The sequence below is a fragment of the Gallus gallus genome, chromosome Z (assembly GCF_016699485.2).
Source record: "Gallus gallus isolate bGalGal1 chromosome Z, bGalGal1.mat.broiler.GRCg7b, whole genome shotgun sequence".
Lineage (NCBI taxonomy): Eukaryota > Metazoa > Chordata > Aves > Galliformes > Phasianidae > Gallus > Gallus gallus.
Window position 1 is genome coordinate 10,298,585 of NC_052572.1, and position 17,352 is coordinate 10,315,936.

Consider the following 17,352-nt stretch of genomic DNA (forward strand, 5'->3'; position numbering starts at 1 on the left):
GAACTGAGGTTTTTAAGCCCTGGTCAAGCAGTAATGCAGGTAGAGAAGAGCAGTAGAGAGACGCCACGAGGGCATCCCACCAATTGCCTGCCAAAACATGACTGCAAGACTTTATTAGAGACAACACAAAGAAGAGCAAGATGGAGGCATTAGCTGCTAAGAACACACATTGGAGATGGGTGTTTACTTCAGAGATAGAGATGTACTTGGGAATTACATATTTTAAAGGTGAGAATGGAAAACATAGCATTGCAATGAAAGCTGTGAAAACTGGGGGAAGAAAGCATGTCACAACTAATAGGAAAACCACCATTCTTCCTTTCTTAGCTTTAAGTGGACGAAGAGGGAACAACTAATATCTCTGAACACCCGAGAAAGCACGTGCATCAGAAATAAAAAAGAACATGGCAGCTAGGGAAGTTCCCCACCTTTTTTCAGCTCTTTTGAAAGCAGACAATTATTTATGCATGGGTGCTCAGTGTTCTTTGATGTGTGGTATACCTCTTCGTTTCATTCTCCAAAGGCTCTGAATCCAAATTACCTCAGGCTGGGGACTTCTCCTCACTCATACCTGAAGGATGAGCCAAAGCCTCTCTGCATACCACTTAGGCCCCTGCCAGAGCTGAGTGTGAGGCAGAGTGACATCAGGGCTTGACTCCCAGCCTCAGTTCTTCTCAACCTGCAGTCAAATGCTGAGCACCATGAGCTCTCAGAAAACTAAGAAAGATAAATGTATGTATTGTTTGAACTGATTCTTCTGCCTTGGAGAGAATTTCAGGTAAGGACACATTCAGCTTCCAGTTTGGATGCCTGTCCCTGAGCTACATGGTGGAGAAAGCTGCCAAGGAGTCCTTGTTGGAATTACCAGGCAACCCAGACTCCTCCAATGTGGACCAGAAGTCCCTGGGGAAGATTTCTAGCTATCCATCACCAGCTGAGAATGAAGTCCATCTAGGTAATAGCTGTTCCTTGTCATACTCTTCCTGCTGGCTGAGTGGTCCTGCTACGGAAGAAGACAGAGAACCACCCAGCATCTGAGTCAGATTGGGCAGGGCAGGCAGTGTACCAGCAGGGCAACCCATGTCAGCTCTCAGCAGCAGCCTCTTCTCTTTGTGAAGCATGATCAGACTAAGCTTTTGCTAGCAGTATCCCATGTCATCTGTTTTCTCATTTAGCAGTGAAAATTGTATCTAGCACATGCCTTAAGGAAAATGTTTGTTTCAGTTTGAGTACCAAGCCCTTGTCGTACTCTCTGCTAATGAAAAATGCACGTATGACTCACAGTAATCATGTAGCTTAGGTACAGACAAAAGCCATCCAGCTCAAAACTTCTTTTGCCATCCTCAATTCCCATTCAGTTGCTGTAACTGAAAATTCTGGCTTGGATAGTTTAAGAAACAGGCATTCATTTGCCCACTAAGAAAAGCTACATGGTCTTCAGTAGAGGCTAATGGTAAAACACAAATGGGACTGTATAGGCTGGCTCCAGCTTCCTATTTTTGTCCCTGAATCAAAAAAAAGATTTTAGTCTGGGCAAGGCAAACTGTCATTTTAATGAGGCAAATGAATGAAGGAGCAAACCTTGTAAAAGCAGCAGATCTTGAAAAAGAAATCTGCTGAAGCCATGTATTCCATATTAGCAATTGTTTGCCATTTGCTAAAACAATACTCACGAGAATTGCTGTGGTTTTCTAAGCATGTGGAAAAAGTTTTTTTTTTTGACCACACTTTCTAGGCTTTAAACACATCCATGGTGATGTGTGCACTGGGTTTAGTTCACCTGGATGTCAGATATGTGTTTGGAAATCAGTCTGCCTGCCCTGGGATCTCACCTGTGCTACCAGAACTCCAGAATATTTTTTCCAGGGTAATTGATTTTAAGTCTTCTGTTCCTTCCTGATGTGTGCATGATGTTTGGGGAGGGACTGTTCCTCAAGGAGAATGTATAAAACAGCAGAGGTTGGTGGAAACTTCCTGGGATGTTGTTCCAAGCCCTTGGCATTCATGTTGCTTTTCTTTCACTTTGCTTCATTGCTCCTTGGGAAACAATTTTGCTCTGGCAGGTCCTGTAATGCAAGCTCTGAATTGGTCATGCTTCTTGTAAACTGCCATGCCTTTGAATACGCTGGAGAACATGCTGGGGACATTAGTTAAAGCATCCAGAATCCCTGTTTATGAATTACCACTGCCATGTGAAGAACGTTTATTCTGAATCTATTACCCTGAAATCACCCCTGACAGCATGAGAGGCAGACAGAACAGCTGCAAGACATTTCTTAAGAAACGGATGCAAGAACGCCAAAATAGGCTGTCTCTTCATACAGGAATTACATCTGAAATGTCTCTCCTTCTGTTCCCAATGATTTGCAAGACAGACTCTTCTGACACACATTTTCTCAAGTCTTACTTTATAACCTCTTTCTTAGGCTGCACTCCTCTGCACAAATCTTTACCTGAGAAAACTTCTTCAGCTCATTTCTTCTCTGCAGCCCACGTTGCCTCTGAATGTACTGAATTGCTCTTCTACCTTCCCCTGTATCTGCTCCCCAAAATATTTCACATTTTCACTCCAGAAGGTATTTTCTTCTGATTTACTTGTAAGAGTAAGTACTCTTCGCTTGTAGGAGTCTGTTCCAGTACTTGATGGGAGCATATTAACAGGAGGAGGGATGACTGTTTACATGGGTTGATAGTGATAGGACAACAGGGAATGGTTTTAAACTGAGACGGGAGGTTTAGGTTGGATATTAGGAGGAAATTTTTCACCCAGATGGTGGTGACACACTGGAACAGGCTGCACAAGGAGGCTGTGGATGCCCCATCCCTGGAGGCATTCAAGGCCAGGCTGGATGTGGCTCTGGGCAGCCTGGTCTGGTGGTTGGCGACCCTGCACATAGCAGGGGGGTTGAAACTTAATGATCCTTGAGGTCCTTCTCAACCCAGACCATTCTATGATTCTGTGATTATCACGCTTTGTGCTTCTAACCACTGCTCTCAAGTTATGCACCAGCACTGATTATATACTGGGTTTTGCTGCAATGGCAACTCTGCTGCATCAGAAGATTTGTGTTTTATTTATTTATTCTTGAGTGGGCCTTTGGCAATAGACAGGAACAGCTGGAACACCACAGTTTTTGCTTTGTACTCACAGTGATGTGAGAATTACCTCAGCCTTTCCAAACAGCAGCAGCTGATGATGATGGAGCGCTCTCTGCTGCTCAGAGCACACGGACACCTTTCAAGTACCATCCCAACTAATCTGGGTGATTTCCTGCATAAAACCACACATTTTTCTTTTTGCCTGTGCAGCATTTTGATTTTACATGTTGCACACAGAGTCACTATTCATTCAAATGTAACGGCAAGGCACAAATGCCAGATACACAGCTTTACTTGGCAAGTAAGACAGACACACTAAAGGTCAGTTCCTTCTCCCTGTCTTCCCCATCCCCTACAGTACACACACAGTATCTTTTAACACATCCTTATTAGCACCTCAGCTTGACTGGCCTAACTCATTTCAGACTTGACCTCCTAAACCAGCTGGCACTTCTGTTTTCCTCTGTTTCAGTGGTACACTGCAACTGTTCCACGGATGGCAAATCACTCACTACACTGGCTCTTCTCTCTGCATGAAACAGAGCTCTTCTCTTATTGCTTCTGCGTTATTTGTTTTTTCCAGTTGGCTCTTTTACTATGTGACATCTCTTCTGTTTTTCATCTAGCTTTGATTTGCAGATCTCTATCAAAGAGTCTTCCTCACTTTCTCTCTCCAGTTGGATCCACTAAACCAGTTCTTTCTGATACTGTTTATCTCAGTTTATCTCCCCTTTCTTCTTTCTTCTCAAATTCTTAAACTTTGATCAAAGACTACTTCTTTTCATGGGGAAAATGCAACTATTGAGGTGATTGGTTATTCTGCTAAACAAGTTAGTAGAAAAACATTTTATGTCCTCAGTTCTGCAAAAAGGGACCAAAACCACAATGAACTTGAAACAGAACACATTATCAAAAACAACACACTTGGAGATGGAATAAAAATTGCTGGGTGTGATATGTATAGCTAGAGAAAGCTCACTGCTCAATACAAAAAATTGAGAAATTCATGTGTACAATTGAATGGGTTAAATATTTATAACATTAATAAATGTATTTAGTAAGCTACTAGGAATGATTAGTCCCTCATGTGCAGGCAGAGCAGATTTCTTACATGGCAGCAAGGACATAATCCAACTAAATTAGCCACTGTACATTAAAATAGTTACTAATATCATTTGGGAGAGAAAAATGTTATGCTGATTAGTCACAGAACCACAGAATATCCTAAGCTGGAAGGGATCAACAAAGACCATTGAGTCCAACCCCTGGCTCCACACAGGACCACCCAAAATCCAAACCCTATGTCTGAGGGCAGTCTCCAAAGTCTCCTTGAATCCAGCTCAGGGCCATGCCCACCGCCCTCTGGGGCAGAGCCTTTTCCTAACCCCCAGCCCTCCCCTGGCACAGCTGCATGCGAACAGAGCTCAGCACTGCCCTCTGCTCCCCATGAGGAGCTGTGGACCACAATTCCTACTAATTCTCAACACCTTGTACAGGTTTAAATCACACAACAGACACTAAATAAACTATCAACACTACTAGGAGGAACTGGGATGCCATTTAATTATCACAGGTATCCGAGCTTCCCCTCCTGCTGTGATAAGCATAGATTTTTAACACTGCGGTGCTTTCCTATTGGTTATCCCACCTTGTAGCTATAGTTTTGTGTGACTATACTAGCAATATTCTAGACCCCACCTGTACAAATTCTAAAGAGATAAAATACCAACAGCTTTATCTCCTGCAGATAAATACATGGTAGTTCCTAAGCAATGCCATGTTAGATGTCATCAGGCATGCTGCAGTATCCTCATAGGGCTGGCAGTCATGGTCCCACAGCTCTGTGGAATATGTCCCCTTTTGGAGCACCACACACTCTAGGAGCAAATAAAATGGCATTACATCCACGTGTTCAGGCACCTTAATCATTCCTATATTGTTTTAACTTGCATTGGTAGCAATATAGGTCAGCTTACTGTTTTAGTAGCAAACTGTTCACTTGTACAACCAGCAAGTTGTTGATAAATCTAAATATATGCTTGAAGTTAAGTCTGTGATAAAGGTATCTCAGATATTCTGGAGAAAATATCCTACTCTTATGCTTGTATGCTTGTACATGCATCCACTTGCTGTAAACATGATGCAGAAGAGGAAAGAAAAAAAGGTTTATATAAGGAGCAAGGTTTGTGACTCAAGTAGAAATGAGACTTTTCATCTTCTCTTAAATGATAATCTTTTACTGTAGAACAAGTGATGTACTTTTTATTGGTCAGCTATTCCATTCTGAAAACTTATACTGTCAAATGTAGGAAACTTCAAAAATTAATAGATGTTTCTTGATACCTTCCTTGTATCTCTGGATTTATAATATCAACTTGAAATTGGATTGATGAAGAATATATTTGAAAGTATTTAAGCCAGGTGAGCCTACGAAAGCTGTCAGGTTTTAGACTGTCCTGAAATAAATCAGTCATCCTTGACAGTCTACAATGCAAGTGGGAAAAAACATAGATCATCTGAATTTCCCCTACCCCATCCCCTTACTGGTACTATGCTAGCAAAATGCATTTGTGCAGTCCAAAGAAGTCCTCATTGTTTATTAAGGAAGTGAACTCAGCATTGTGTGAATACTTAATAGACCAATCATCAGCTGATATTCAACAAACTACGAGAACATCAAATATGCTTAAAATCATAGTAGGAATATCTGAAGTTGATTCAAACTCTCAGTGTTGCTAGGTACAGTGAGCACTTTCACACTTCTGAGTAGTGAAAGAAGCCTCAAAATAGAAGCAAGTCAACACACCATGTTAACAGTTCTGTAAGATTAGCAGTTCATACAGAATTTCACAATACGGCAAGAAGCTGATGGACAGTATCCAACAGATTTCATTTCTAGCAATGCCTCTATAAACAAACCATTTGAAACTATGCTGGTCAGTAGGATCCTACTGTGGATGTGCTTATACAGGATGCACTTGAAAACTAGGCAGACAAGTCAAAGTCTGAATAAGAAGATTCAAAACAGGAGCTTTCATTCTCACAAATTGTTCCTCCAAGGTGGGGGGATATTTCTGAGTGGGGGATATTTCTTGCTGTGTTCATTTCTCTTTTGCATGTTATGATCACGGCATAGAGCATTTTGAGATTTCACACAGCACTGATGAATAAAAAAGACAGATTCTGCTTATTTGTAAACACCTAGGACTGTCAAAACACTTTAAATTAATTACTTGTTTGTAGAATGATTACATGGTCTTAGCTTTGTCTTCCCAAGCACACAATTTAATATTTGAAGTCAAAAGTACCTCTGTACTTTTTAAACCTTGCTTTTCCATCCTTTTCAGCTTTGCCAGGGTCAGGAGTTAACTAGTTAAAACAAGCCTATTAAAAAGGGCAGGAAATGAAAGCAACAAAGTGTAATTGACTCTTCACCACACAAGTAAAAATCAGTCACAGCTTCATATTTAATGTGGAATCACTTTAAGTATACAATATTTCAAAAGACTCAGAAACTAGTTAAAAAAGGAAAGCCAGCAGAACAAAAACACAGGAAATCCAAAATACATCTTTGACCTTATTAATCCTGAAGTTTAGGGTCACACGTCTGAGGAGACAAGTTTTTAGCTTTATGTGGAATAAACTTTGGTATTTAGTTGAACTTGCCACATGAATAGCACCTGTAGCTTTCAAAATAAATAGTAGTGGCTACCTAGATGCCATAGCAGCAAGAGATCCCCATTCAAGAAATAAAAAAAAAGGAGCAAGAACAAGCACATGCTTGGAAGCTACACTTCAAAGCTGGACTACAGAAACAAGGCTAATGTTTTTTTAAAGTAATTTTAAAGCACATGCTCATTATTGTTTTTCTGATACTGAAATTATTTAAGAAATATTTCCTATCATGAGAAAGCTTTTCTTATTTACTAACTACACACACAGTCCTCTTAAAATTATACTGGTGCTTCAAGAATACTGCGTTACATTTTTTCCTTTAAGATTCTCTCTATTTTCTAAGATATCTTATTTGTATTCCACAGACTCATTCTGTCAGCAGTGAGTGTTGCAAAAGAGAAGTACCGTCCTACTCTAAGATTTATTTAATTAAAAAGGTCAAAGATAAATTCAACCACAAACTGCATGAAAAGGCCTTCTTAATGAATAGTATCAGAAATTATGAATTATTTTTGTGACATCTGATACTCTCATCAACCACTGATAAAGGAGTTACCGGAATGTTAGTCTGTGTTAATCAGTGTTTTTTATGGGTTTGCAAACGAAGTGTAATAAACATTGAACAGAGTAAGTGAAACTTCAGTTTCCACTGTGTAATGATTTTTAGTCATTTAATAAATCTTAGTTTTTATTTGCGTATTTCCACTGTAGTGCTGTGACAACAAATCACACCTGTGTATCAGAGCATACGTCAATGGTATGATGTAACTTACACCACTGCTATAGTTTAGCTTCTCAAAAGAGACATAAGCATACACTATGGCCACACCAAATAATTTTCTGGGTTTTTTCTTCGATAACCTCCACTTATTAATACTTCACTTTTAAAATCTGAATTACTGAAAAAAATCACAGAAATCTTATACAGGAATAGCTATAAGGAATAACCTCACAGGCACCGATATGACAAACATTTATTTTTTAAGGACTGAGAGGCATTAATATCATGTTGCCAAAAGTTGATGGAAAAGAATGATTAACTTTGTCCAAACGGGAAATGCCTGCTTCTGCTTATATGTTCAGAAAAAGAAAGTCAGAAAGTTATTTTTTGGCCTTGCTATGTCACAAAGTCAATCATACAAAGAACTACGCATTTAAACTAAAATAATAGTTTTTAAAGCCCTTCTATTAAAAACAAACATCATGCAAAACATTAATCAGTTATGCGGCTGCTTTAAAACTGTTGCAAGATCATACTGTATATATTAGCTTTTATACTGCTAATGCACAACTAACAGCAAATTTGCTTAGATTAACACAAGTTTGTCTTAATTACAACGTTATATCACACTAAGACAAATGCCACGAGATTGGCAAAAACATTTAACTCTGAGCACTCAAACGGCAGGCTAATTGTGTTGTAACCCCTTCACATTTAGAAAAAAACCATAATCCTGCAGTCTCACTTTACAAAAAAAAAAAAAAGTTTGTAAAATATTAACTGGGAGGGAACTATCGAACACAAGGTAACTTACACAACTAGTGTCAAGAGCAAACAAAAAACCTTCTAAATAAAATGTCAAAATACACATTGCAACAAAAGCACAAATGCTGCATTAAATACAGTCAAGATAAAACAACGCACTTGTTGATTAAAAAAAGGACAAAAAAATAACAAGAGTTACTGAAGTTAGCAATACTTTTAAAGAAAAGGCTATGAGGGAAAAAAACTCAGAACTATTTTTTTCCTATGACAGTTTCCATTTGTAGTCTTTCCATCCATAATTTGTCTGATACAGCACATCCATTACAATGTTCAGAACCTCACAGAAGAGCTATATCGTCCTATCCCAAATCTGATTTCTGAATTGGTTTTGGATGTTTTAAACAGACATTATTATGCATGGAGTAAAAACAAGGCAACAAATGGATATTTTATCACCTTCAATCTCAGCATAAAAGATGAAATTTTTTTAAAAGTTATCATAATCCTTTTTGTCTTTTTTTCCTTCTGCTTCAAATCCATCAACCCCATCACTGTCCCTTCTCCTCTTACGATTGTTATGGATGTTGAAGCGTTGATTCATCTGTGGTAGTGGATCCATTCCTAAAACTTTGTGAATTTGACGGAATGCAAGGAGTCGCAGTGCAAACTACAAAAAAGGTAGAAAGAAGATACTTCAGTTAGAAACAAACATCAAATTTGAGTAAGTTGTCAAACAATGAAGAAGTGGTGTCAGATATTACCACTCTCAGCTTCTGCTATCCACGTTCTTCCTTCCCATAATAAAGGTAACATAGTATGTGCACATCACATCTACTGTTTCAGCCAGCAGCTAAAACACATTACGTTGAAGCTGGGACTGTGAGCTTCGTACAGCAGATGTTACATGTGCATATGACTGTGTTGACTTTATTTCTGGAAAGAAGAGGGTAGACAGTGACAGCTATCAATGTCATCAAAATTTATTTACGTTAAACATACTTAACCTTACCTGTGCACTTGAAGTAATATCCTCTCGTTGCTGATCTGTCATTACAGCAAGTGTATCAAAAGGATCTTTTTCACAAGGGTCCAGAAGGCCAGGACCACCTAGAATGGTTAGGCTAATTAGTAGCACATCTTTACCTTATTTTGACTAAGATTAGAAATCTTTATATTACTTCAGTGTAAGTATACATACAAAGATCAAATTCAACTTGCCTTTAAGGATGATTCCTGAAGATATACACTCAAAAACTCTCCTAAGTGCATCCCCAGGGCTCTGTGGTCCAGTAGCACTGCTGATTGCTTTTTCCACGAGCAACTCCATGGCCTGCAATAATAATAAAACCTGGTTAATTTAGAAGACTATTTGAAACAGAATAATGCTACTACTGTTATCCAGTTCAGACCTTTTGATATAGGAATTCTGAAAAACATTATACAACACAGAAGCAAACAAACAAACAAACAAAAAAAGGCTGTTTTATAAAGGCAAATAAAAAGAAAGCCGGTGCAAATATCTGTTTTGATCTCTCTCTTTTCAAAGGTAGCCCAAAAGCTTTTCATAAGTTTATACAGTGCTGCTACCCCACACATTAAGATAGCCAACTTGTCCAGCATTTTTTTGAGTATGCATGAAAAAAGATGAGTTATCTGAATCTGGCAGCCATCTGAATGAACAATGCACAGTATCCCTAATGAGATTAACAGAATATGACAATGTTTTTTGCTATAAGAACACAAACTCAAATAATCAAGAACATAATGGTCTTTTGAAGTTTAATCTAAACAATTACTAGGTCCTCAGTTTAACAAAACTGAAGTTTACAGTAGATTTTTTTTCCTGGATATAAGCTAACAATATCTGAGATGTTCAACAAGTGTGGAAAAAACCCACATTTAATGATTAACAGACTTTCAAAAATTAACGCATCTAAAATGGCTTAAGTGACTAGCAGCATCTTAAATACTACTTTTTTCCCTCTGAGACTATTTCCTTCTTTTTTTTGCATTTCTTAGATATTATTTAAAAAACAACAACAACAACAAAAACCCGTAGAAGATACTTGCAGTAGTAAGGAACAGCTTTCCTTAGCTTTTTCAGCATTAAATGGATGTTTCAATGTTTCAGCATTAAATGGACTACTTCATATGCGAACTTCATTTGCAAACATCTTTTTTTTTTTTTTTCCCCTTAGTTTACAGTTTTTCAAATGTTACCTTTTATTTTCACTTCCTAGGAATAAATTCACCCAAGTTACTGCAGGCAATGTTGATTACAATTCTTCATTAAGGATGCTCATTCCTTCCAATTTTTGGCTCAATTTGACTTTTAATTTTCACTTCTTGAGCATCACATTACCATGGTCCCACCATATTACTCTGGACCAAGCTTCTCACTTCTATCAACAGTAATAGCTGTTTTCAATCATGAAGCAAAACGTAGCAGTAAAGAAAAAAAAAGGAATAATGTTTTTGCACTTATTCAAATCTAGTTCTTCTGGATTCAAGATAGGACAATGTGAATTACAATGCCCCAGTGTATGTGTGCATTAGAGGCTAGATTACACGTCTGGAAAATTAATCTTGAATAATCTTGAATGATTTGTAGGAAATTGACAAAATTCTTCAAGCTTAGTTTTTATTTTTAGGTATATAAGGAGGCTAACAATTTCTGTGTTTAATCTTCTGAGGATTTTCTATTGTTAAAAATAGTTGAGCTCTTTTTGAAAAGGTCCTTTACTTGTTACAGGCCACTAGCATACATGCCAGGAGAAGTTCTGTATCCAGATCTATAAAATTCCAGCTGTGACTTGCAGAAATTACATAAGTTTAAAACATGACCATTTGTACTCTGTTGTTTCTTTTGTCAGTAAGACTTTGAGAATAGTCCAGAAGAATAACTGACTACACAGATTTCAGTGCTGGTCCACGTCACTCACCAACACAGCCTGTTCTGTCATCCTGTGCCAGAAGCAAATGAGGGAGCCTTCTTGCAGAGAACACAGCTATGCCTGACACAAATCTCTGTTCCCTTCAGGATGTTCTTCAGAACAGACAATGCGGCAAAGAGGAAAATAAAGTCCCTTGTTCCCCATACATATGCCTTCTGTGTGTTGTGATACTTATAAGGATGCTTTTCTACAACTATGCCAGCGGTTATTTTTTGGCAGTTCAGTATTGTGGTGATAATAAAGAGGTCGGTAAAATACTTTTCTGGCTTCTTTTAAGCTATATTTGTACAGTATAACTTTCAGAAATGTAGCATGGTAACTAGCAGGATATTCGTATATTACTATAAAAACTTAAACGTAACCTTTTTACATTTTTCCAGACACAATCAATATTATCAGAAGTATTTTAATAAAATTATCTGCAAGCCTAATACAGATGTAAAACATTGTTCATTAAAATAATGACAACCATTGAAACTGCCTTGACAATGTTAGCTCTCTTACTACCAAAAGGGAAGAGTTTACAGCGGGAAGCAGCACAATGCAACAGAATTTGGTCTGTGAAACAAACCAGTCAGTTTACCTGCATAATATACGTATGTTTGAGAGTTTTTATTTCAGACTAATCTTTTCTGGTTAACAAATCGTAAAACAGATTGCATTCCCAGAGAGCATATTTTATAATAGTCAATGTAAAAGGAATTCTCCAAGAATATCCAGCTGGAAAAACTATAAGAAGTAAATGAGTTCAACTTAGAAACCTGTTCTTAGGTGACACTGATCAAGATGTGAATTTTGACACATCCACTGACTAGTACTGTCATATTTCATCTTGCAGAAGGGTTGTATTAACAACCACAGGAATTACTGTGATTTTTTCATTTGTTCTTTAGATTAGCCTTCTGTTATCACAGTGTTACCTGGGGACATATAACTGCTAAATCTCATTTGATAAAGTTCAGACAATTTCTAACCAACCACCAGTAGGTGGCTAGAAAAGATTGATTTCTTTATATAGAGTTAAAACAAGCAAATAAGAAACACCTAACATCTAGAATAAGGATTCTACCAATAAAAAATTAATATGAACAAGAAAATTCCTTTGGAAAAAAATGTTCCATCTCCAAATGACTGAACCTCTGAAAACTAAGTTTCTAGAGGGACTACATACATTCCCCGTATTTACAAAAACAACAACAAAAAATACTACTGCTTGAAAAAGTCTACATTTAATGGCAGGAACCTTTTCCAGTGCCTGTATATGAATTTCAAAAAGACTCATTCAAAAGAGCATTACTCACCCAGCTTGGAAAATCAGACCAAGTTGGAACACGCTGACAGAGGTCACGAAGAATACGAATGATAATCACACAGGACTGCAGACCATTAGCTCTAGCCTTGAGAGCAATACAAAATCAAATTAATCAATCCCAGCACCAACAGCAAATATGACTTGTTGAAAGACTAAAACACCACTGTTCAATGGAAGCTCAGATCCAAGACTGAAACAAATAATTTTACAAGTTTACTCCATGAGCTGCCATTTACAGCAGTATTTTATACAGGGTTAGTAATTTAAGGTGGTAGAAGTCAAAGTGCCCAGGTTATACAAGAATAACATTTCTTGATCCCCTGTACACTTTGACCCATGTTCACTTGTAACAATAAATACAGTATCTTTCTATATTAGAAATAAAAAGGATAAAGTAAAGGTCTAAGAAGTAGGTATAGAGACTGAAAGGTCAAGGGAATCTGTTTGGTTTCTTTATTGTGCCTTTGCCAGAATGCAAAGTCACTAAACCAAACAGTTGCTTCTCACCTTTCATTCCCTACACTCAATGCACTTAAAGAAATAGGAAAAAAAGTCTTAAATCTAAACACAAAGCTTTAAACACATATTCCATTATTTAAAGCAAAGTTACTCTGCAGCCTTATGGAATATATAACAAATATACAATATATGATCACCCCAAGCGAGTCAAACTTTCAACATCGCCTTCTCAAAGACCAGAAAAAAAAAATCATGTCAAATGAGCCATAACTGCATAAAGCAGTTCCTCCATACTCAACCTTCTACATTTAAATTTAGGTACCAGAAAAATATTAAGTATTATTAGCATGAACAACGCTGAGTGTTTTCAGACAATTAAACACTTATAATGCAACTGAACTTAATCTCTCATAAGGCTACAAGAAGAAAGTAAAATGATGTTCCGAACCTGGAACCACTTAGCGTGGCGTAGAGCAGCCAGAGCGTCAAGGCATTTTTGCCTGTCCAAGACGTCCGGTGGGTCTTTCACCATACCCGAGGTTACATCTAAAATGGATTGAATTGGCAAAATGCAGTGAGGAATGGGTGTTTGACCAGGTGAGCAAGACACTTCCTTAAAGTAGCTTCAATGTCACACATGCCATTTGAAGTTTAAACCCTTGAACGAGTGTAAACGTTCCATAAAAAGTATTCAACTAGGATTAGGGCATCAACCCAACGTGAAGATCAAGAGTGTAATATACTTAATGCTTTTGGTTACTTCCAAATGCATTGCTGATTATGCAATGCCTAGTGCTTCTTTGTTTAAGCTGCCACTAGAAAAATACATATCCCCTAAAATTAACTACTGAAGGAAGGATGGTTGGACACAGTGCACCAGCACAGAGAACACAAGACAGAAGGAACACAAAAATCCACTTTAACCAAGTAGAAACATTCAAACTTTGTATATTTTAACTGTCATCTGTTTTTAGGACCTAGACCTCAAAAGAAAAGTATAAAAAAATCTCAAAAAAACTTAGATATATTGTAACAATATTATTATTATTATACCTCATGAGAACATAATGATTTTGCTTTAAAAGCTGACTACAGAAACTGGAAATGCTCTTCAATATTGCAGAGTTCCACTGCTTTCTAAGAACCCTCCCTTATTCAGAGAAATTAATACCTCAATCCACTACATATGTGCTCCAAAATAACTTAGGATGCAAAGAAAGGGGCTCCTTAAGACTTAGTAGAAAAAAGCAAAGCAAGGAATAGTTTAAAAAACAAAGCAGAATGTCTGATAGGTAAAGATAATACAGAAGATCCCATCTATTAAGTATTCAGAAAATTAATTAAGTGACATGCTGACTGAGCTGACTGCTTTGTTACCTAAATGGAAGAGATCACAATGCCATTTTTGAAGTGGTTTAATCAATGACACAGGAACCACTGAATAAAGTGAAACTATGTCTTCAGATTACTTACAATTGTAAGGCTGTGCTGCAGCAGTCAGCTTTAAAGATTAATTTATTATTTATGAAATTGGCTATTGTGGCTAGCAGTAAGGAATATTGGTAGCATAATTGGTAATGTAACATAGGAAGAAACAAAAAGTCCTCAATGGCGTGCATTTCATAGGAGGTGGCTATATGACACAATATAGTTTATGGCAGCAAGACATAAATTTAGGTAAGTCACATGTAGTGATGCTGCAGAAAGACAGGTCTGAAGCTGCCACTTACCCTACTAGAAAAGCAGAATAAATAGTCAGATACTTTCCTGAGGATGAGAAGCTATAAATAGGCACAGCGCTACAAATTTCCAGTATTATAGTTAAATTTAAGTTGAAGTACTGCATTTAGATTTAGGCATTTTCATATGATAGCCTTATCGCTCTGAACAGAATTAAATAGAAAAGTACTTCAAAATAAGAACCAGGTCGAGAATAACATTATCTTCTCACAAAAATGCTTAGACTTAGGGACCATACGTTAAAGTGGAAAGAAGGAACTAAAAAAGCATTTACAGAGCAAATGAACACATTTAAAGTGGCATTTAAAACAACAAAAAATAACCAAACACAAACAAAACAAAATGAAACCAAACCCCAAACCTATGCAAGAGAGGTGCCAGGTAAGATAACTGATGAAATGAGCACAACTTGGAAAATAGCAACAAGGGGTAGACTAAGAGAAAACCTACAGAAGAAAAGAGTGGCAAAGTAAAGCTGAGAAATTTAAAGCAGAAGTATGGCTTTGATGGGCCTAATTATTCATTATTTACATTCTTCTAAAACTAATATGCAATGAGGTGACATTGCAAATTTTCAGCACAGCAATTCACTACATCATTTTAAACTCCACTTACTTGACTTCTAGCTCTCAAAAACTCCCAAGACGGAAAACAGTTTTACAAAAAAGTAATACACTACTAAGTGCATAATAGAGAATCCTACTCAATGCTAGAAATGTACATCTGAAGTGTGCTACCAATATAAAAGGAACATATGAATACCCTTGAAACTTAAAAAGACTGTGAAAGTCAGAAGTTGCCAAGGCACCTCTCACACTGAGAAAACACTGACTGAAAAGAAAAGGAAACTCTTGCAATATTTAATCTGTGGATTTTTGCATCTGTTTCACATTATAGGATTAACCCCTTAATGACTATTTAACTAAATTCAGACCCCCAAGCTACCACCCTGTTACACTAAAGCACAGAGTTGAGTTAATTCACAAAACTCAATCGTGAATTCTCACCCTATGTAACATATTTATAACTAGTCTAAGTATAAGGGGTTAATCTTCAGTTAGACATGCTGTGTCCACACTACTTCTTCATTAAAAGTTAACAGGTATATCAATTTCGTAGCATTATTATGCGAAATACATATTACCCAGTCAACTATTTCAAAACTAGTGTGAACACTGCTTAATTCTAGGAGAGAGACAAGGACGAAAAGAAAAACAAAACAAACAAAAAATAAACACAAAGTAACAGCAGATGCTAGGACGATGCATCCAAACCCCCTTTCTTTGTAAAGTATGGCAGGTGTGACAGTGAGCTTTTGAAAACCTTGGTCAAAAATCCTTCCGATGTCTTGGCAGCAACCCCTGACAGGAATCAAGTCTCTTTGCTAGAAGGCTTTGGACCGGGGCTGTTAGCTAAGGATAGAAAAAACCACGCGCACACATGTATGCTTTATAGATATGTACACTTTGCTTGCTGAAGGAAAGACTCCACAGCAGGGGTTAGGGCACTTCAATTATATCAGATTTGGGAAACTGTCAAACGCAGAACACTGTAAAGAACAGTAGCTATGCGGTTAACAATTTTATTTCACACCGTATTGTTTTTATCATGTAATAGGATTATTACACATCAAACATAATTCTTCTCCGTGTGTAAGTCTCAGTCTCATCTTTACTCAAACTGGTTCTTCCGGTAAAGCCTTCCTTATCACCTGAACTAGCTCCCCAAGCGAGCTAAAAAAAAGAAAACTTGTAACCATTGTTAAGACACAGAGCATGAGAAGCTGCAGTAAGAAAAAGAACACAAAACACGCACTGTTGTAACTCTGCAGCAAATAAGCAGCAGTCTTCTTAACAAGGCCTTCTTTGCCGCAACAATTTGCAATTCAGTCTTCTGTTTTCTCTTGTTTCAAGAGTGAACTTTGCTGAACATCTATTTCGTACTGCTCAGTGTCTTGGAGTGAAATCTAACTTGATTTTGCTTGCCCAGAGGCAGTACTGCATTCAGCAGTGAATAAACTCACAGTGATCATTTTAACTCAAGAGTGGGTCAGACAAAAATACAAATTTGTTTCCTTTTGGCGGCAAAAATTGAGGCATTAATTGTAGGCATCTTATTTTTATTTTTAGCTTGTATAATGTAATTTCAGACCACAAGCAATTTAATTGCAATTGAGTACTGTGGCAAAATCAATACTGCACTTTTTGCATAGTACATTAACATGGCATTTAAGGTTAAATTCTTTTAACGATTATCTGACTTAATAATCAAAGCCATTAAGTGAAAGTATTCTTTATAAACTTAAGCAATGTGCAAAGTCAGATTGAACACAGACCAACGAAGAGTCAGGTTGCACTAAAGATTGCCAAATCCCGAGTAGTGTTGACTGGATGTGACAGTCTATGTATAAAACATTCATGGGTAGGTATGATAGGCGCAGCTTAGCAGTCATGTACAAAGCATTCTTAACTACTCTTCAGAAGTCATCCAAACTACAGGAGACATCTGGAATTTTCTCTGATTACACAGGGTGACTTTGTTAACTCAGTCTGCTTATAATGCACTAGTCACAGCTACAGAACATAACTAATGCAGTATAAAAACCTCAAATATTTTAGAGGACATGG

General features: G+C 37.4%; 1 protein-coding gene across 3 annotated transcripts in view; it reads right to left on the reverse strand.

Annotated features, from left to right (window-relative positions):
* Positions 1-6,548: 6,548 nt before the first annotated feature.
* Positions 6,549-17,352, reverse strand: part of ZFR2 (zinc finger RNA binding protein 2) — a 41,069-nt gene continuing 30,265 nt past the window's right edge. For 2 of the 3 annotated variants that reach the window (XM_424997.8, XM_004937169.5), the window contains exons 16-20: positions 13,434-13,531; positions 12,516-12,611; positions 9,479-9,590; positions 9,270-9,367; positions 6,549-8,927 (exon numbers count right to left, since the gene is read on the reverse strand). In XM_424997.8, the coding sequence (XP_424997.3) occupies positions 8,748-8,927; positions 9,270-9,367; positions 9,479-9,590; positions 12,516-12,611; positions 13,434-13,531 (584 nt within the window). In that variant the 3' untranslated portion in view covers positions 6,549-8,747. Of the gene's footprint in view, positions 8,928-9,269; positions 9,368-9,478; positions 9,591-12,515; positions 12,612-13,433; positions 13,532-17,352 lie in introns of those variants that run through there. The other variant, XR_005843241.2, reaches the window with a different exon arrangement.